This window comes from Myxocyprinus asiaticus, chromosome 26 (assembly GCF_019703515.2).
Source record: "Myxocyprinus asiaticus isolate MX2 ecotype Aquarium Trade chromosome 26, UBuf_Myxa_2, whole genome shotgun sequence".
NCBI classification, from domain to species: domain Eukaryota; kingdom Metazoa; phylum Chordata; class Actinopteri; order Cypriniformes; family Catostomidae; genus Myxocyprinus; species Myxocyprinus asiaticus.
The window spans coordinates 30951725-30974331 of record NC_059369.1 but is presented as its reverse complement, the minus strand read 5'-3'; the positions used below and the strand labels follow the sequence as shown (position 1 = coordinate 30974331).

The 22607-nt window shown below is 35.7% G+C and overlaps 1 protein-coding gene across 3 annotated transcripts; it reads left to right on the top strand.

Moving 5' to 3' along the window:
* The first annotated feature begins 2221 nt into the window (after positions 1–2221).
* Positions 2222–20910, top strand: LOC127417221 (galaxin-like). Of its 3 annotated transcripts, XR_007893239.1 has the most exons (13): positions 2222–2252; positions 2377–2421; positions 6161–6188; positions 6368–6462; positions 6644–6778; positions 7948–8124; positions 8441–8525; positions 9119–9144; positions 10546–10634; positions 12902–13122; positions 17058–17416; positions 18273–18366; positions 19552–19570. XR_007893239.1 is itself a non-coding variant. In XM_051657078.1 (12 exons), exons 1-12 carry the CDS (start codon positions 2228–2230, stop codon positions 19836–19838), a joined length of 1572 nt encoding a protein of 523 aa, XP_051513038.1. In that variant the 5' UTR covers positions 2222–2227; the 3' UTR covers positions 19839–20910. The 3 variants fall into 3 exon arrangements, 2 of the variants coding, with proteins under 2 accessions (XP_051513038.1, XP_051513039.1); XM_051657078.1 differs by lacking the exon at positions 18273–18366 and having other exon boundaries at positions 19552–20910; XM_051657079.1 differs by lacking the exon at positions 19552–19570 and having other exon boundaries at positions 18273–19477.
* Positions 20911–22607: the final 1697 nt, after the last annotated feature.

Sequence of the window (22607 nt, the reverse complement as noted above, 5' to 3'; positions counted from 1 at the left end):
AGCTAGCCAGCTTTATCAATAGCTGTTAGCTAAATTTGGTGGATGACAGTAACTGTTTATAAAATAGATTGTACATTATAAATGTTGACACAATTCAGTATTGATGTGATCCCATCACAACTGCTATTTTGATATATCGATGTGCTATTGTTTTATAATAGAATGTATATTTTCTATAACCAAGTTACGTTACACTAATGAATTGAGCTTTTTGCATTATCTTGAACATTGTCTAGCATTCATTTAATGTATTATTGTAGTTTACCTTGCTGAATAATTACAGATTAACACTGACATTAATCTGACTTTTAGTATAAAGATAAGATCGTTGAAATTATTTGAAAGTTACGAAGCATGGTAGCTTGCAATTCGTCAGCGTTAGCAGGCAAGATCAAATTAGCTAAAATTACACAGATCAATCCTTATGGCACTATATTTCACATGCTTTGTAGTTACGTAAGCTTACCTGTCCAATAAAAAGAACACCATTTCAGGGTCGGTTTTGATCCCCAAAACCGAACGAAGTTCCCTCCAGGAATCAAATGCCCTGCCGATGTTCACTCTAGTTTTTGCTCGACCACGATCACGTTCCCACTTAGCCAGATGGGATTCAGTAGATTTTTTTTTTTTTTTTGGCTTACTCAAGTTTGTGTAGGAGTCAGTGTTGTGCTGGGAGCCAAATGTTTGCTGGATTCCATCTCTTAAGATAATGCCACCTAGTGTTGTAGACTGTCTGTTGACGCTGTTGAATAGCGGAAGAGAAGCTACTGTCTGAGGCAAGGCTTTCGGGAGTATGCATAAACTTCACATCTTTCGGATTTTCCCGGCAAAAGCGACACGCTCCCTTCACATGAAAATCAGTCTACAGGCTTTAATAGACAACCTAGGTAGTTCGGGAAGGGCTCATTTTTAAAGCTGCTGTAGAACAGCTTCACAGCAGAAGGTAAGGAGAACACAGGGAAGCAGGTTTTTTTCCAGGCTCGGGTAGGACTTTTAATCGGCCACTTCAATGCTTTACAACTTCACAAACACAAAAGATTAAAGGCTTCAGCTGCACCGTGGCCTTCCTTGTGCCAGATTCTCTCCTCTCTGCTGGTGGCGTGGCTGCTTATATGCCGCTCTCCCCATGCTCACTGGAATTAGAGACAGGTGTTAAACATAATCTAGCTCAGGTGCAAGCGCCCTTACCACTTTCTCACTCTCCGGACGGACGCTTTACCACGCCCCCGCTGCCACAGTTGCGTTACAAGCCGTTCACACATTGGCAAAAAAAAAAGGCGAATATTACATGAAAGATTTTACATATTACACCTTTAAGAGAGACTCATGTTCCGGTTCTGACTGCGCTCTCGCTCAGTTCACAGTTAATGCAAATGAGGAGAGGTGAGTTTTGCAGTAGCTCGGCTAGCAATTGATGTTTTATTAGGGAAACACGCATTTTTGTTCTGAAAATGGGATGTAATGTTACTTGAGCATTAATTCGGAGTGTTTCAAGAAACACAAATGTTATTTTGTGAATGTATGTGAAACGTGGTTGGGGTGAGGTGCCTAATTAATTACTTCTGCTGGCAGGTTGGTCAAGTATATTGCATAAGGGCCACAGATAAGATATTCACTCCACATTGTTTGTTTGAAATGTTTGAATTTTATCATTTAATGTACAGAATTCACATCCTCTCAAGAAACATCTGAATGAAATGTCAGCCCTTTGTACTTTATTGAAAACTGTATGGGAGATCAAACTAGCCAGTAGCCACTGTTCCTTCACTCCGGCAAATCCAAACGGGAAATATTTTTCTGCTTTGCTTTGAAAATTAACTCAATATTTTATATGAATACTGTTTTTGTCAATATTGCTTGAAACATAGAGAGTCACTTCAGATGAAACAATACTTGATGGCCGCACTTACAGTATACCAATGGTACAGCAGATGTGGTAGTCTTTAAGGAGTTCATTACTGGTGCACTATGCTAATATGGATCTCAGTAACTGTGCAATTCACCTGTCAACCCTACCTGCAATCATAGCTGTTTGTGTTAATACATAAAGTTAATGTTATGAAAATGGTATTGTCATGCCCTGACTTGTTATCTCCTTGTTCTGCTTTTGGGCTTCAAAATCACAAGTCCTTCCTTAATTCACTGTAGGTGGAGTCTATTTTTACATAAATTCACATCCCAGTGTATATCTGCTCTTCACTGAATAAGGCTGCACTGTAGATGCACAATGGAGATCTACAAATCAGTTGCATGTATGTTTTTATTTATTTATTTATTTTATAAAGTTGGTTGGCTGTGGAATCTGGGTATCACTATATCTGAATTTTTATTTTATTTCTCTCTCTCTCTCTCTCTCTCTCTCTCTCTTCATTACAGCTTTAGAGACAATATTGTGCCTTTTGGTCACATTCTCTGTACAAGGTAAGCATGGAGAAAGTATTATTAGGCTATACTTCAGATATGGTGATATGTGACGTATTACTGATTGTATGGTCTTGCACAGAGGAGTTAAAAATAACTTTAGCAGTGAAAAATGCGTCTAGAGACGCCTGCATTCGTGGCCATTGATTTGATTGCCATTGATTTGGTTGTATGAATTTGTGTAATTTGAAAGATTCACCATTAAAATATGTAATTGAGTGAGTCAGATTCATTTCAGTTGTTTTGCTGAAACCAATAAGAGGACTGAGAGAAAACAATTAATGTTTCTCATTCAGATTAAGAGGGCATGCTTGTTGTTGTTGTTGTTGTTGTTATTATTATTATTATTATTATTATTATTTAAATGGGTTTCGTTGTTGAATGAGGGCAGAGACGCGTTGACATGAACGTGCAAGAGAGAGAGACCTCAGTCTGTGTTACTGATGGGCATTCCGGCTCTTTTCAGTAAGCCGGCTCGTTCGGCTCAGCTCACCAAAAAGAGCCGGCTCTTTTGGCTCCCAAACGGCTCTTTTAAAAAAATATATTTTGTATTTTTTCAAGTCAAACAGTTTGCGATAGTTTGACTATGATTGGTGTTAAAACAATTCTAATTAAATTATTAAATGAAGTCATACTCGACCTTAAGGTATTTTAAAATGGTTTGTTATGAAAAAATAATGCTATTAAACTATGTGCTATACAAATGCTATGTGCATTTAAAGTATAACATTTTAATGTATATAAACAAAGTGCATATAAATCTAACCATTCAAAACAAATACAATCTGAACAGCATAATAGAATATTGCACCATATAAAATTAAAATAAATAACAATTTGCAAAACTGCAGCATCCCACAAATTGAAATAAATGTAAAAAAGAAGGATGCTATTACACGTGCATTTAAAGTATAACTTTTTTTAATGTATATAAACAAAGTGCATATAAATGTAACCATTCAAAACGAATACAATCTGAACAACATAATAAGTTGGCTCCGCGCTCCCTCACGCATCTTTGGTTCATTGGTTGACACTGCGTGTCTGATTGACAGGAACAACATATGATGCTGTTAGTCTGAGGAGACAGTCAGAACGAATGTGTGTGCGCTTGAGCATTTAGGCCTATGTTATTTCATTTTTTCGTTCTTTGAATTGGTTAATTCTATTCATTTATATCTTTTATTCATATCTTTTTTTTTATATATATATATATTTTTATAAATAGATTAGGCTCTTCTGATATGCGAGCCGGCTCCCAACGTTCACCTACAAGAGCCGGCTCTTAGAGCCGACTCGTTCGCGAACGACCCATCACTAGCGCAGATGAATGACAGCCTGTGAGTGAATTATGTTGCTGAGAACCGGTCACACCGAATTGCTTTTTGCGTCCCTCCTCGCAGTTTTTTCAGCGTCTTGGACAGACAAGTTAAAAATAACTTTAGCTGTGAAAAATGCATCTCGAGACACCTGCATTCGTGGCCACTGAAACCGAATGGAGATGCCGAATGGAGGGACAGCGAGGAGCTGCAAAACATCACACCGTGAGGTTGATTGGAAGACGAAGCGTCGGTTAATTCAAGCCGTGTCTAACCAATTACAACACCACTATCACAAAAAAGGGCATACTGTTAAATGCGTGTGCTGAGTTTGCCATTTCGAATATATATATATATATATATATATATATATATATATATATATATATATATATATATATTTACACACACACACACACACACTGCCGGTCAAAAGTTTTGAAACACTTGCCTGAAATGTTTCTTATGATCTTAAAAATCTTTTGATCTGAAGGTGTATGCTTAAATGTTTTACATTAGTTTTGTAGACAAAAATATAATTGTGCCACCATATTAATTTATTTCATTATAAAACTAAAATGTAATTTAAAAAAAAAAAATAATTTTGAAATTGATGACTTGGACCAAATAATAAAGAAAAGCAGCCAATAAGTGCCCAACATAGATGGGAACTCCTTCAATACTGTTTAAAAAGCAGCCCAGGGTGATACCTCAAGAAGTTGAAGAAGAAAATGTCAAGAGTACATCTGCAAATTCTAGGCAAAGGGTGACTAAAATGTTATTATTCTAAAATGAATAATAACACATATATTTATTCTATTTTTTTATTATTATCTCTGTCTTGTTGCTGTATTGTTGTGCACTGGAAGCTCCTGTCACCAAGACAAATTACTTGTATGTGTAACAGAGGTGTAAAGTAATTGAGTAAAAATACTTAAGTATTATACTTGCATATTATTTTTTTTGGGATTTGTATTTTACTTGAGTGCAAATTAAATGGAACACTTGTACTTTTACTTAATTACATTTCCAAAAAAAAACAGTACTTTTTACTCATTACAATTTTACTTAAATTTGAAAAGTACTCACTACATTTCTGCAGATAATTTTCTTTCATCTTACTAGACTGAAGCCGCCCTTTAACAAATGACAGATTGACAAATGGCAGAGTGTTGCACGTCGGCTGTGTGGAGTTCTGACCATCCGCAGAGGCAGAATTTTGGATCTGATTTGAGCTTCAGATACGTTGAAATATTTGTGCAACTAGACGATATGTGACCGCCCGACTGAATGTGATGTATTCATTCAAAACTATGAGCACAAAGTGAGAAACACTGATGGTTTTTGTCCTAAACACCTGCTACTTCTACAGATTGGACAGTTATGAAGTCAAAAATTATCATTCACTTTGCAAATATATATATATATATAGACAGTAAAAAGACGACTTTCAAACCAGTCAAATTTAACAAAAAGTTACTTTTTTAATATTTAAGTAGAATTTAATGTAAATACTTTTTTACTTTCACTCAAGTATGTTTTTGGCTATATACTTGGACTTTTAAGTAAAATTTTCACTCAGTATCCATACTTTCACTTAAGTATAATTTCTGAATATTTTTACACCCCTGATGTGTAAGCATACCTGGCAATAAAACTGATTCTGATGTATCATGAACAAACAATGAACAATATACTGTATTTTCACTGCATTTATTCATCTCTGTTAATGTTAGGTAATAAAAATACAATTGTTCATTGTTAGTTCATATTAGTTCAGAGTGTGTTCAGAGTGTGTTTAGCTAATGTTAACAAATACAACTTTTGATTTAAATGTATTAGTAAATGTTGAAATTCACACTCACCAAGATTAATAAATGCTGCAAAATTATTGTTAATTAATAGTTCATGTTAAATAATGCTGTTAACTAATGCTAACAAACGGAACCTTATTATAAAGTGTTACCTCAAATGCACAGTCAACAAGGGAAAGTGCTTCAAATAATGCATTATATCAAGTGACACAATTTTGTTATTTCAAAACACCACAGGAAGCATATATATAATAAAATAAGATCATTTCAGTCCCTCAACATTGCCATTGATAGAGAGGATTAACTTTATAAAAATAAAAAAGGTATTCTGACTTTCACTATTGATACTGGCATTTAAAAAAAGCCTTTTGAGAGTTATCTCTAGGTTCACTGTTAAGATAACAATTCACATTTGATATTATTATTATTATTATTATTATTATTTTAATGAGAACATAATTTTACAGGACAATCCACCTGCATTTTGGGATAATAAAATATCTGTATGTCTTTGAGTGTATCCAAATGAGAGTAGTTATCACTTTTCATTATGAATAATCCTTTCTTCACTACACATAACACTCATTTTCTCTCTTTCTTACTCAGAAATTTGCCACCATGACAAAGGGGGCCAGTAAGTGATTTTATTCAGAATTTTTTTAAGTTGAACCTTTAACTCTGAGCCTCTGCACTTAAAGCTTTCAGTTCAAAAATAGACACTTGTTTTGATTTACACACATGGTTTATCATAGATCACTTTAATTTCTGGTAAGGGTAATATGAGAATGATTTGTCTTTCTATTATGTCACCAGCATCACAGGTTACGAAGGACAAATACAAGAAGGCCACAGTCTGCACTGTTGTGGAAGTCAAACTTACAACATTTCAGGAAGTTCTTGCTGTAATGGTAAGAGAGACCCTTGGGGCCCTCAATTTGAGGCTACTGAGTCAGTAAGAAAACGTGATTCTGAGGATATGGCCTATTGATTTTTGTGGAAACTGCACAAATTGAACACATAATTTTTTATCTCATTATTTTAAAGGGTTTCTTTTATTTATATATTTATTTATTTTGTAATGTGTTGCAGGTAAGATAACACCAGGATTAAGCCAGTTGGTGGCTGACTGCTGTGAATCTGTAGCCTACAATCCTCTAAATAAGATTTGCTGTAATGGCCGTATTCAGACTCGAAACAGTGCTCAAGATAAGTGCTGTGGCTCAGGTAGATAAAAACCGGACTGGTAGCACCACAGTATTTGTACGTTCTTCTGAGCAGGGACTAAAAACAGTTCAAGGAAGGAAAACAAAAACCGAAAACGGACAAATTTTTTAAGCAGAACATAACTGAATACAGGAACAAAGTCATTTTAAATTTTTCTGGAGCGAAAAAGTTAGTTTTAAATGCCGGTAAGCGGTTATAACTTAAAATTATCTGTTAATTTTTCTTCATGAAACCAAAGACCAAAGGGTTTATCACAGTAAAACTTTGGAACTACAGCAATTCATGTTGCCCTAAAAAATTAAACATGCTTTGTTCCTGAAGGAAACTGCTGCATCACACATTTCTATGACTAACTGCTCGTTGTGGATGTGGCATTCTGTGAATGAAGACCTTTTTAACAACTATGTATAAATACTACATATACTGTACATGCACGGTTAATCCAGATACAAGGAAAACATTACTGGAGGTAATAAGTATACAGTATTTCTCAGTTGCTTCCAAGTCTTCACTGAATTATTGTTAGATATGATGCATTAATAAAAATTTGATGCTGCTGTGTTTTCCGGCAGATCTGTTATTCAGATTATACTTGAATAAACTGTATGCTTGTTTTGACTTCTATGCTGATAAATCCACCACACAGGAAAGCATTTAAGTGCTTATTTTTGCTTATTTTGGTGAGGCAAGTGGCTTATTTTGGAATTATGTTTTCAGATCAGGTTGCTTGTTTCTCTTGTGAGATCTGGCAACACTGCAATTGGTATTTCACCGGCCCCTTAGCGCAGAGTACTGTCATTTTAAAAAAGAATGTTATTTTACCATTCTTTTCAGTTAGCATTTGAAAAGGAGGCTGCGGAACTTCTGAACCGGAACGAAAAAATACAGTTTTTGCTCAGAACCGAAATGGAAAAACATTTTGTTTTTAGTCCCTGCTTCTGAGTGCATTTGAGTTGTCTTGTCATGTTGCCTATGGAGTGTGATGTTTTCTAATAGTACAGATTAATAAAATATATGTTCAGATATCATCAATTATTAATTACTACTTCCACTGTTCAATTTCTATTGATGCATTTTGAAAGGTAAATTATTAAAAGGTAAGATCTCTACACCTTTAGTTCAAGGAAGTTCTACAATGACTATAAAACTTTTTCTTCGATCATTTACAGAAATTTACCTAATGAAGACTCATTTGTGTTGTGTTGACACTATATTCGAACTGGGGGAAAATCTTTTCTGTTGTGGCAACAATTTATATAACAGGGAAACCCACTGCTGCTGTACTTCAGACTCTAACGATCTACAAGTGAAGCCCAAGCCCGAAACTTGCTGTTCAAATCTGGCAGGTTTGTGTTTAAAGGTCTATCAGTGATTATCAGATAATGGAGCAACAGGCCTAAAGTGGCTAAACAGTGGACAACAAAGTAATCTATTTCACAGTTATATGGGGAAAATAACAGACCTCTAACTTAGTCCAAATTATTTCAGTCATTCTGCAAACAAGTGATCTGTGAAGCATCAATCAACCGCTGCTACTCCCTTCATTTCACACTTAACCAATTTAGTCAAAAGATATGTAGTAGGCACTTAATAATAATTCAAAATTGTTTAGTGTCTGTTATCTTTAACATGCATTTTTTCTTTTTTCCTCTTTGTGATCAGATGTACTGTCCACTGAGAACAGTTTCACAAAGAAAAGTGCTGGTTCTGAATTGACACAAAGCCAGCAACAATTCCTCTCCGCCTTGTGAGTTAGTCTGCAGTTAATCACACATTTCTGTTCATGACTCCAAGTACTGACATTGTAATGGCTATGTACAATCACTGCTTCTTTTGATTACAAAAATACAAATAATCAGTATGCTTTAGTATTACAAAAAGTGTCTTTGTTTTACACCTAAACAAAGGTAGTTTTTAATACTGTGATTGAATGAATCATTAAAGCAGTCATTACATCTCAAATAAATGTTTTTTTTTTTTTTTTTTTTTTTTGTATATCCTGATTTCCAGGCCTGAGAATATCATTTGTAGTTATGCACAGCTCTAAAATATTTAATTTGACCTTGAATCATGTGCAAATGAAAAAGTCATGAAAGTTCATTTGTCAAAAAGGGTGTAAAAGCTTTATATAGCAAATGTCTGCGTTCCACAGAAAATGCATTAAAGGAATGCTCTGGGTTCAATAAATGAGTCATTACTCAGTTTGTAAAAGTTCAAAAACAATTTACAATAATGCTCTTACAGTGGAAGTCTGTTTTTTTTTTTTTTTTTTTTTGCATTTTTATAATTTTGTTTGTGTCTGTGTTTTTTTTAATGTGTGACTGGAAATCTGTGTTCAAGTGTAAGCCTGCCCACCAAAGTCTCAGGTAATGCACTTCATTGTCCTCTTTGTTTTTATAAATCTCTCTCGATGAAAAGAGCATCTGTTCAGTGTCAGAAGTCATTGCTGCTATCTATAGTTCAGACTTGCCCATCTTGATGTCTTAGGGCTCTTCAATGTCTTGCATATTATCAACTTGTATATCTTTTATGTCTGTGATGAAAGATAAAGATCCTAACACACATTTTAAACTATAACATTCTTAGTGTACCTCGACATCTTTTTCATAATTTCTACCATTCACTGTGAACTCTGATGTGCTGTTTGCTTAAAACAGTATATTTATAATTATGGACTGTACATTTTCATGATTATTTGTCACTATACCTATTGTACACAAGTAGTAAACTAAAGGCAACTGAATTCTGTTTGCCAGTCTTATTGGTTTATAGGTCAAACTTGACTTAATTGAAAACCCCTGCTCACTGGACAGTAAATGCTACTATATAAAATGTGGGGACTTATGGGGACACTTAAGAAGCAATTTTAGAGGTATTAGCTCTATTTAAAGTTGTTAATATTGTTTTGTTCTTAATGGGTATTTAGATCGAAGTCACAATTATTGTAATTAGTGTTCCCGTTGGTGATTCTAGTTCACCTTGCTAATTACAAATGATTTTATTTTTTTAGATACAACTACTATGAATAAGACTAGGGGCCCTGTTTTAAGAGCGCTTTGCGATACTTCATACATGCAGTGTAGTCAGTGGGCATAGCCATTAGGTTTTGGTGTTTTTGTACAAGCATGCACTAAGTCTAGGCACAAGTGGGTTTGGTGAAATGGGCTGGGTCAAGTGCAATTTAATTCTGAGGTTCTTTTCTGTATATTGAACCATCAGTGGCCTATTATATAATTCATTCCCTGTCAAGCACCAACATTGTAAAGACAGCACATTCATTTGGTAGTGTAAAGTTTAACATCTCATAAATTTTTTGTTTCATTAAACGTCCAAAACCGTAATTGTCAGGGACAAAATTTGATGTTCCACTATATTTTCAGAGTTTGGACATGAACTTTATTACCATCTGTTGGTGGAATCTCCAAATTGAAAATGCAGGAACTGAGTTTTGGCTTTGCACTGAGAACGGAGCTGCTTCTGCAATGTATTATCACAATGACCTTTTTCTCAGGAAAATAGCAAATTGCACGTTACACCCACAGGTTGGGTACATAGACCCATAGATAGCGCAAACACTACCACCCACGCCCTCTAGGGCTTAGAATTTACAATTAGTTCTTAGAATTGCCCTTAGAATAAGCGCTCTCATAAAAATTAGACAAGGCATTGAGCTGACTTGTTTTTGCTGCATCTAGTGCAGTTATGAAAATATTATTATAATATCTTCCATCTTAATTTCATACCTTAACTTATTCTCTTCTGTCTAGACATGATGTGTGCATCAAAGGCCTACAATCCACAAGAGAGTATTTGTTGCTCAGGGAACCTGTATAGGAAGTCATCAGCAATTATAAAGGTAAGTAGCACTGTTGATTCTTGCTTCTGATAAACCTTTTTTGTTGTTGTTATTTTTTTGTGATGTAGTCTACCTGTGGACTGATTGAACATGATATAAATACAGCAAAAAAACGTCGGTAACACTTTACAATAAGGTTCTATAAGTTAACTTTACTAAATGCATTCGGTATCATGAATTTACAATGAACAATAGTTTGTTACAGTATTTATTAATGTAGGTTAATGTTCATTTATTAAATTATAATTGTTCAGTGTTAGTTTGTTAGTTCAAAATGCATTAACTAATGTTAACATGCTCTTCATTTTAGAAATGTATTAATTAGTACTGTATACTTTGAATTTAACATTAACCAGTATTAATATGTGCAGTAAAATTATTGTTTATTATTAGTTCATTATGTCAACTAATGTAGGAAATGAATGTTAACAAATGCAACCTTATTGTTGCTAAGTATTACCCAGAAGTCTATATACAAGGTCCCATAGTTTTCATGGCATGGCAGAAGAATTTTCACACAATTAATTCTCTATAGACCTCTGTGATAGGATTACAGCAATGCAAAGGGTCTTGAGAAGACAAATTAGGTGTATTGAATGTAACTTTGGCGTGAAAACCTCTCAATTTTCAGCTTTTAAATTATTATTGAAGTTAACTGTCATTAATAAAATGAAGAACAAAGAAAGAAATTGAGTGAGTGATTTTTTTTTTCCTCATGGCAATATTCTTTTTGATTAATAGCATTATTTGCTACTCCTTTACTACTGATACTGGTAAAGACTAGGGATGTGCGCTACGACTAATCTGACTGTCGGTTAAACGGAAGCTTTGTAACCGACTAGTCTAAAGAGAAACCAACCTTCAGAAAACAGTTAAAAAAATAAATAAATAAATAAAAATAAAAACTTTTTTATGGGACCCATTTAAAATACTTAATCTATTCCATATCCGACGCTAAATTCCACTAAAAGGGGGCATTTATCTGCGACGTGCTCGCCTTGAATTATGATCATTGTACATTAAATATAGAACATGACACGCATTCACTGAATCAACATTTGCGAATATTTAACAGCCATATTTATTGAAAACAATTGAATGAATAGTGCAGGATCAATGGAACAACCCTAAAAGCCTGTTCTAAACGGAAATCACCAAGTAAAAGTTACTTAACATATTAAAACAGTCAGGACATTGTTGAAAATAATTAACAGGTAGACTAAGCCAAATCTATGAGAGAGAAAACAAATGCGCTGAAAAGTTACGTGTATTTCACAACGTGCAGTCGTGCATTAACCATTGATCTAATATGACAGCTGTTCGGTAAAGCATGTTAACCAATAACAGTTACGATGTAAAATAAATAAATAAATAAATAAATAAAAGTAGCTATAGGATAGAAAAAATAGGCCGGTGATGTAGCCTACAATAAACCTTATGTATTCTAAACTCGACGTGCACACAGAATAAAAGATAGTTTAACCCGTTAAGCAGTTGACACCTCGTTGAAAATAGCCTTCTTAATCAGCAGATTAAAAAAATTGCATACCTAGTCTAAAACAGTTATTTTCTAGGCTACTTACTCAAAAGCATACATTTTTCAATGAGTAAAATTAACACGTCGACATGGTCCGGTGAAAGACGGGACTTGACTCACCTGAGGCGATTATCCTGTGCTTGAAAAAGCCCGCTCAGCGGAAAAATAACGTACAAGCATACACAGATGTAAAGAAGACTCAAATGTGAAAACATCCTTGGGGACTTTCAAACATTTGGAAAGCCGATTCCCGCACCACCGAAGTAATTTCATAACTACTTTGCTGAGTTTGCTTGTCTAGCAAGAGGACATTTTCCTGCGCGCGCGTGAGAGAGGGAAGAAGCTCGCGCAGTCTGAGGTGAAATTAAACTTTCTATCTGCTCCAGATATGCTATTTTTTTAAATAATATTTGTATTATTAATTCTATTTAAAATATGTAACATTAATATGACAGTAATTTAAGTGCACCCTCTGTAAAAATATAAAGCCAAACGTAAATGTGTAAAAATGATGATCAGTTTAATGGGGGGAAATATTAACCGACTAGCAATTCCAGTGTCGACTAGCAGCATTCGAACCATTTAGTCGACTAGTCTCGCACATCCCTAGTAAAGACTGATTACATTTTTTCTCGTTACATTTTTAAACCGAAATACCAGTACTTTTGATATCCATAATATTATTCAATAGTCTACAAACATTTATATGATGTATATCTGTGTTCTTCAGTGCTGTGGTAAATATCGCTACAGTCTATTAGATGAGACGGTGCTGTGCTGCAATGGAATCCTTCATCACAATTTACCTGAACAGTCAGTGTGTGTTGGAGGTGTTGTATATACTCCTGGAGAGACTGCCTGCCAACTGTATGTCCGTCCTCGTCTTGGTGAACACTGTTGTGGTGTAAAAACCTTAAATCCTGAAATTCACATTTGCTGTAATGGACACAGGTAGGCCCACAGGGCACTAAAGTTTAATTTGATTTGAAGGTGTACCAAGTAATTTTTGCTTACATTTCACTGGCTGACCAACAGTGGTCTTGGACTTTATACTAGCACACATTTTCGTGAAGGCAGCGTGTTGCAAAAGCTTTCCGTCACTGATGCCACTGTCTATTTGTTTCTTTTACATTCACAGCAATATTTTATCACCCGTAATTAATATATTCTGCAACCAAAAGTGTTGAATAATAAGGAAGACAAAGTACATTCTTGGCTGCTGATGTGACTGAAATCTTCTTACTTTGAACATATATGTCAAAAGTAGGCTACTAAACATTTCTTTGGCTAGAGGGGGGGTTCAATTTAAGTCTGCTCCTGTTGCGTCAATGGCTTCTATTTACAACGTGTTTTTACAGTAGTTGAGTATTCTAACCAATCACACACATGTCCGTTGAGCAATGAAATGGCAATGGCCAATCAGAGCCGCTTAAATTAGTCCTCTGTCCTATCACTAATGACAGCTGATCCTAATGCGCAAGTTTTAAACCGTCTGACTGCCCAGATGCTTGCTTTATGTTCCACCTCTGTTCGTGGTGGCACACGAAAACTAATACTGAAGAAACATCACCTGACACTCGAAAAGAAGCTGTAGAACAAGAGCGAAAAGCACTCTGGAATTATTTTGGATTCATTGCATATTGCACCGCTCGCTTTGAACATAGATTTCAAATGCACTGCAAATGAGCAACATGACAAAACTAAAACGCTCCCGTTCTAATCAAGGCAGAGACGCGGTGTAAATAATTGACTCTGCTGATTAGACAGATTAGTTTTAATGAGAGCATTGGTGAGAGTGCAGAACTTTGTGCAGAGCATCATTGAGCTCGCTTCGAAATGTAGGTCTCAAACAGTGTAAACCTGCAGTGAGTGACAGCAGTCATTGTAATGGGAGAGTTTGTCGCGTTGATCTGTGTACAGTTTATTAAAAATGTAATAACTGTTTTGTTTTGTCATGTAAATATGTGAATATGAATTTGATTTGTACAAAATAGCAATAAAGTAATTCAGCTTAATTGTTCTAAGTTTGTTTTGGATGTGTAGCCAACATAAAGAATATGGCATGAATAGCATATTTCAGGAATCACTGTCATTGTTATCACGACTGCTGTAATAAGACCCATTTGCCACGCAGCTGGTATTAGTAGATTTAACATTTTCATGATTCGCACAAACTCCGATCGCAAATGACTGTTTTTAATTTCCAAAGTGCAACCACTGAGGCCAAAAATTATCTAATGATAATCTTACATGAACAAGATCACCACTGAAGATCTAACGGGATGAATGTAAATAGGGGATGGTAACACAGTGAGCAAACGATCTATAGAGTGAACCTTTTTCATAACGTGGATTTTTTTTCACAAAATTAACCATAAAAATACAATAACAGGGAGTAACAGGTGCTTTGTATGGTCATGTGTAAAGGTCAATGACTTGACGCTCTTTTTTTTTTTTTTTTTTTTTTGTCCAGATATATTAAACTAAAAATACATAAATGCAATTTAATTTTTTTTTTCACTTGAATACACATTTTCTATGAAGAGCATATTTTCAATTTCTGAGTTTGAAGTCATATTAATATTTTTTTCTGGGACTTTAAGTAAAAAATGTGGTGTCCAGAAACAGTAAAAAAAAAAAAAAAAAAAAAAAAAAAGAAAGAAAGGTCTCATTAAAAGCTGAAGATCTTGGAAAAAAAAGAAATGTTGGCATTGATAGTGTAGAATAATCTGTTATTGTTATTTTTCACAAATAAAAATAAGAAGTGAAACAATTTTGTTTTAAAATGATTTTTGCTTTTGTCCACCAAATCAGAGGATGCTTCTCGTTTCTGAAATTGTGCGTCCTCGTTTCCTTTCCTTGCCTCCTTTCTTTGCTTCCTAACTCCACCCTCTAAGCAAACGAGGAAAGGATGGAAGGAAGGGAAATGAGAACAGAGGGATCGAAGCAAGACGTGTTTGTAAAATGAAATGTCCTTGCTCACTCGCGCGTCAGTTCAGAGTGCATTTTGGCATAGCTGCAGTACCTCAGTGTGCTTGCTTTTATGTTATTGAAAATTTATTTATTAATATATTCATAATAAATCCAAATAATTCAAGACGCACTGTTGAAGTATGTGACAATTTGTTTATTTTAACCGCAAAGGTGAAACATGAATTAAAATTGTTGTGTCTGTGAAGGGGGAGGAGAATTTATACGTGTGTCAGGTGCTTCGACCAAAAAATCTTCCACATAGTATGCTCCGGTGTTTTTCTTCACTCAAGCGTCCTCGATAAGCTTCCTCCATCCTCAATCCTCGCCTACTTGTGATGTATTTAGATAATTGATATGTCATTAATGATAATGGACTTTGATCGGTTTCCCGGTCACGAGCTCGAGGACTGGGGAGAGAGGAAACGAAGATGCACACTTTAGGAAATGAGAAGCACGCAAAGTCATGTGGTGTAACCAACATGTAGGTAATACATGATACTATGTTGACCATAAAAAACATAAAACAGAGCAGACACCTTGAGACCCTCAAGACTGAGCGTGAAGTTTAACAAAAAACATCTGATATTTATTTTGACATTTTTATGAAAAGGCACATTTTGTTCAGGTCATGTAGTGTAACCCTGAGAAAACTTATATATACCTAGAAAAATGTTTGAAAACTTATTTTTAATTGTTTTATTAATTATGAAGCTGTTTACACATGTATCAAGGAGTATTATAATACTTTTTACATTATGGTTACACAACATTAAATTTTTAAAGTTGTAATTTTCTTGTAGTAAATGCTATAAAGGTTTTTCAAAAATGTATGACACCAAATTGGACACAAAGATTATATTTTTGTGAACTAGACACAAGTGTTTTAAACTAGATTTTTAAAAGATTACGTATTTTTAATACCTTGGACAACCCCTCCATCCCCACCCCCCAAAAAACTTTACACCACCATCCCCTTAAAATTTTTTTACAAATTGACCACTGATTACAGGTGATATGCTCCTAACTATTTCATATATATATATATTAAAAGCAATCAAATTTGATAACAATGGTATCATAAAATGTGCTTTTGCTCAAATTATACGCAAACAACAACAACAACTAATTTTCAGGCTGGTCCAGCGAATGCTCATGTGCGTTCTCGAGTACAGTAACAGGCGATGTCTCTATCAAAAAGTGACTGGCTTTTTTAACTGTAAGGCGCTACTTCCATATCCTTGAGCCTGCACATTCAGCATTACTATTTATCCCATTTTTAAGTATACCAGTGACCCATATCATCCTATACGGTCCCTGATAATTAGGTTGGTTTTGGGTTCTTAGAGGCCGTTAACATAAGCACGTTCTTGTGTTCATCAGCTAGCGAAGTGCAACAAAATGGAACCAAATGCAGGGGTTGCAAGTTTTGTTTTAAAATTGGACTATTGTTGACTTGACATTCCATCTGAAAACATGCAATGCTATTGGCAGCATGCTCAAAAGACAGCTTGTGAGGCAACGCACTGCCAAAAAATTATAGTTTGAATGTGAATGTCTGTTGCGGCAATGCCTTCGAGGGGATGAGAAGCAACTTTTCTGAGAGGGTTTTACTATGAAAACTGTCCAACTGCTGAAGTCAAGCAGTCAGCACACTAATAAAAGCACCACTGCTAAAATATCAAAAGATACAAAAATAAAAAAAAATAAAAAAAAACCTTTATAAACTAGTCAACCTTTATTAATAGTAAAACTATTGTACACTGTGTTGATAGACAACTACACTATAGTTGAAGATTATGTCTACTCTTGTCTGACATCAGTGCAAATACAATTTAATGTGAGAATAACCATAGTATAAAAAATAAACCAAACACAACTGTCACCAAATAAGCATTTTTTTTCTTTCTATTCAGGCACAACAAGACAAATGGTACCTTCTGTTGTGGCTCAGAAGCCTATGACCCAAATGACAAGTCCTTGAGGTGTTGCTCGGGTCACCTCTACATCACCCGTTTAGGTGGGAAAGCAGAGTGCTGTGGAACCCTCTTGCTGGAAGATAATACAAATCAAACTTGTTGTTCTTCCACAAGCCATGCCATGCTTTATGAAACCCAACCAAAACACATGTGTTGTGGGAATTATTACTACAACACGTCCCTGTGGAGTTGCTGCGCAGGACATCTTAAACCAACACCAAAGACTGATGCATCTGATACAGAGCAGAGCCTTAAGCCACTAATGGAGTTGATCCCTGACATATGCAGTAAAAAAGGTGATGCTCTTTAAGATGTAATGTAATAATTTGTATAATATATAGTATATAGCATATACAGTAGTATATAGCATAGAGTAAATGTGTTTCTATATATATACACACATACATCAGTCCCTTACAGTTTTTAACAAAGTCAACCCTGAATCAGTTTCGGGGTTCTTATCGAAAACAAATTTTAAAAACCTTAAATATGTTTTTAATCAGTCTACCTTTAAATATATTTTAACTTGTTTTTTGTCATGAAAATATTGATGGAAACAAGCATGGCATGAAATCACTAACTAAATGATTAACTAACTAACTAACCAATCTTCTACCCCTAAACCTAACCCTAACCTTCCATTACGAAAATTAACCATGGTTTTACTACAGTAACAATAGTATCACCATGTATTTTGTAGTAAAATCACAGTAACCACAAAATTAAACATGGTTACTACCTTAATACCATATTACTGAATTAACCCCATGGTTAACTGCATATCTATGGCTCCGCCACAAAAAAAAAAAACTACAATACAATATTATTTATATCAAGACAGCTTGATATGTAAATACACCGATCAGCCACAACATTAAAACCACCTGCCTAATATCGTGTAGGTCCCCCTCATGCCGCCAAAACAGGCATGGACTCCCCAAGACCTCTGAAGGTGTGCTGTGGTATCTGCCACCAAGACGTTAGCAGCAGATCCTTTAAGTCCTGTAAGTTGCGAGGTGGGGCCTCTATGGATCGGACTAGTTGGTCCAGCACATCCCATAGATGCTCAATCGGATTGAGATCTGGGGAATTTGAAGGCCAAGTTGAACTCTTTGTTATGTTCCTCAAACCATTCCTGAACAATTTTTACAGTGTGGCAGGGCGCAGTATCCTGCTGAAAGAGGCCACTGCCATCAGGGAATACCGTTGCCATGAAGGGGTGTACGTGGTCTGCAACAATATTTAGGTAGGTGGTATGTATCAAAGTAACATCCACATGAATGCTAGGACCCAAGGTTTCCCAGCATAACATTGCCCAGAGCATCACACTGCCTCTGCTTGCCTGCATCCTTCCTATAGTGAATCCTGCTGCCATCTCTACCCCAGGTAAACGACGCACACGCACCCGGCCCTCCACATGATCTGAAAGAAAATGTGATTCTTCAGACCAGGCCACCTTCTTTCATTGCTCCATGGTCCAGTTTTGACGCTCATGTGCCCATTGTAGGCGCTTTCGGTGGTGGACAGGGGTCAGCATGGCCACTCTGACCTATCTGCGGCTACGCAGCCCCATACACAGCAAGCTGTGATGCACTGTGTGTTCTGACACCTTTTTATCATGGCCAGCATTAAGTTTTTCAGCAATTTGTGCTACAGTCATTCTTCAGTGGGATCGGACCAGACGGGCTAGCCTTCGCTCCCCACGCGCATCAGTGAGCCTTGGGCACCCATGACCCTGTTACCGGCTCACTGGTTGTCCTACCTTGGACCACTTTTGCTTGTCAGAGTCGCTCAGATCCTAATGCTTGCCCATTTTTCCTGCTTCCAACACATGAAATTCAAGAACTAACAGTTCACTTGCTGCCTTATATATCCCACCCCTTGACAGGTGCCATTGTAATGATATAATCAATGTTATTCACTTCACCTGTCAGTGCTTTTAATGTTGTGGCTGATCAGTGTATGTATATGTATATACAGTACTTTGCAAAAACTTAAGAAAATAATGCTGTGAATATTTTTAACTTAACATATAAATTGCAGTAAATTAATATTTAGTGTTACCACCCTGTGCCTTTAAAACAGCACCAATCCTCCAAGGTACGCTTGCACAATGTTTTTCTGTGTTTCCATGGCTGTTGGCAGATAGGTTGTTTCAAGCATCATGGAGAAGTTGCCACAGTTCTATGTATTTAGGCTGTCTCAATTGCTTCTGTCTCTTGTAATCCCAGACTGATTTAATGATGAGATCTAAAATACAATTGAGTAATTAGATAGAGGAATTGAGATCATTGAAATCTGGGATTTGGGGGGGCCATACCATCTGTTGCAGGACTGTTGCAAAAATAATTTTTAAAGTAGAAGATATCAAATATATATTAATCCAAATGGAAACAAATTACCTTGTTTGTATTTGTGTGTTTGATTCTAGTGCTCTTTGGAAAAGTGGAGAGTGTTGCACTTAACAGTTCTCAGCGTAACATCGTGTTGAGAGTTATTGTGAGGATCCATGTGAATTCGTCTGAAGTCTTTAAAGACCCTTTGCTTAATGTGTCACTGGATCACTGCAGTTCTCCTGCCCTAGAGCATGGAATGACCTACCTCTGGGAGATAAACAACAGTGTATACAAGCCTCTCTCTCATCCTATTGACCTAAACTCAGACATTTACATGCTCTTTACTATGTTACAGTTATATGAGGGTTGCAGTCAAAAATAGCAATAAGTATTAAGGTATATTTCCAGTAATTTCATAACAAATTTGTGTTGGTTTTCATAATACTTAGATTTATGTCCTGACAAGAACCTTAATCTTTCATTAATGGTAATGGTACATTGAAAGATTCATTTGAATTTGATGTTTAAAAGCTAAAACCTCCTTATTTCAGAAAGATAGGTTGTGTAATCTGTTACGTAGCATTAGGACATCTGTTATACTTTACACACCAATAACATCTGCAGAGGCTTTACATATACAGTAGTAGTTATATATGGACCTCCCAAGAACAGATTAATCCTGTTTGGAGCGATGTATTAAGCTAGTCTATTTGATCAATCATGTAATTTTGATGACTTTTTAGCTACTCTTCGAATGTGACCACATAGAAAATAATTGTTCTCCTGTTCCATATTGAGTTCCCTTGAAGATTTATTTTGTTTAATTGATGTGCAGTGTTAAATCCTTTAACAATGCATGGCCTAATACATGTTTTTATCAAGTGCTGTGTTTTGATAATTCATCAGTCTCAGGTCTGTTCCAATGTACTGTTTCATGTTTTGATGTTTTTAAGTGTTTCATAGTTCTTTATAAGATACAGGTGTTTTTAAAATTGCTTTTAGTTTGATCAGTTTTGCCATTTAAAGGACTTAATTGTTCATAAAAGCAAAAAATTGACTTTATCTTAATTCATGATTTAAAAGAAAGCAGGTGTTTCTTAATGTTTTGTGTATTTTTGTGTAATGCTCAACTATAAGCTTGTTGCAGTTATGCATTTCTTTTCATTCCGATTGATTGATTGATCGATTGGTTCGTAACTATTTGCCAAACATTGTATTTTGTACTAGTATATCATCAACTTGGAAACTTCTTTAAGCTTCTCTCATCTGTTCTGTACTGTTCCATTTTCATGTCTTAAATACAACTGAAGCTTATCACACAACTTTCATATTCATTGTTGTGTTATGTGAAGCGGTGTATTATATAATTGCAGACATGAAATGATACAAAAGTTACATAATATTTTGACATTTGTGAATACATATGAAAACTATTGTTTTTAGATAAAACGTTTTTGAGAGATGTGATATAAAATTTATATTTGAGTGATATAAAAAAAAATAAAAAAACATTTTACTATCAAAGTTGTGTCATAAAGACTATGTATCTTTCCACAGAACTTTAGAATAAAGTAGATGCTATAAACATTCCTTTGATTAGAGACCTAAGTCTAAACCTGCTTGACATTATTGCCTACTGCACCTCTGCCAGTGCCTTCAGTCGTCCAGCTATGGGGTCATCAGTCGGGAGCCACCCATTTCACCCATTTAAACATGGAACATCTCCTGGTGGTGGGGCAGCAGTCAGAGATGTCTCCCTGCAACCCCCTCAGCTGAACAACGGATCCTTTCCATTGCATGTTATTTTTGCCTTCCCAGCATTCTTTCTTTACAGGTCATTACGTGCAGCCAGGGATCAATAAACCATCCCATGAGTAGTCCAACTCTATGTCCAAGGCCTCTGTTATAAAAGAGAAGCTACCAGACAACATCTACCACCCCTCCAATGCCTATCCATAAACCAATCCCCCAAGTTGGCCCAACAGATTAAGTATGAGAGTGGCATGAGAGGTGAGCCGCAAGCCTACGTCCGCCGCACCTCTCAATCCCTTTCCAGAAACCCCTGGATAAAGACAGAGTGGATCAGCAGAAATCACTCCACCTCATTCCTTTTCCTCTACCACATACTACCTCACTACACATAACAAATGCAGGCTACTCAAAATAAATAAATAAATAAATAGTTAAGCTAAGTTAAAAGCTACACTTCAGAGAAAGTATCAAGTTACTCTGCAGGCTACACACCAAAAGTAGCTCGCTACATTTATGCTACTTCATTTTTTTTTTTTTTCAACCAAATGCACAGAGCATACTGTCATAGACAAAGCATCTAAAATACTAATCATATGATGTTTATCTAAGCCACAGTACAGTGCAGTAGTGTAATACAGTACACAGTATGGTCCAATATGAAATGTATGTGCATGTAAAAAAAAAAAAAAAGAACATGCTACCTATGCATCCATGTGTTCAAAATGAAAAATCACTATTTTTTCCTTTTTTTTGTCCTTTTTTTTTTTCATTTTTACAGTATACTACTACCTCTGCACATACCCATGCCCATTTGAACATAATTTCCTTTGCACATTTCTGTATAAAAACTTGTACATATACTATTCATCTTATCCTGTAATTCTGTCTTGCTGTTGTATTTCTGTAAGTACTAGAAGCTTCTGATCAGAGGCCAAATTCTTTGTGTGTTTGTGAGCCAGAAGCTCCCTTTCTCAACTTCCGCTGCCATTTCCTTCAGAGACTTCTTCAACGCTGCTCCAACGATGCCATTGTCTTTTAATTGGTGCTGCATTGATTTCATCATAAATCCTTAACACCCAACCTCAACAGGGTAAGTGGCAGTCCTCCATCCATTTTCCCTGCACTCGGTGGCCAGATCAGCATATTTGAACTTCTTCTCATAGACTGCCTCCAGTCCCTCTTCCCATGGACAGTTAGCTCAATCATTATGACTTTTCAAGCTGATGTCAACCATAACACTACATCAGTGTCCAAGGATGTAATGCTGACCTCAAAAGGAAATTTCAGCATCACTCAGATTCCAATCACTTCCAGGCACCAGGATTGATCTAGCTTCCCTCCACTTTTAACAAAATCAGTTTACTGCCTCTGAGGAGCATGATGGCCTTTGTTTGCCTTT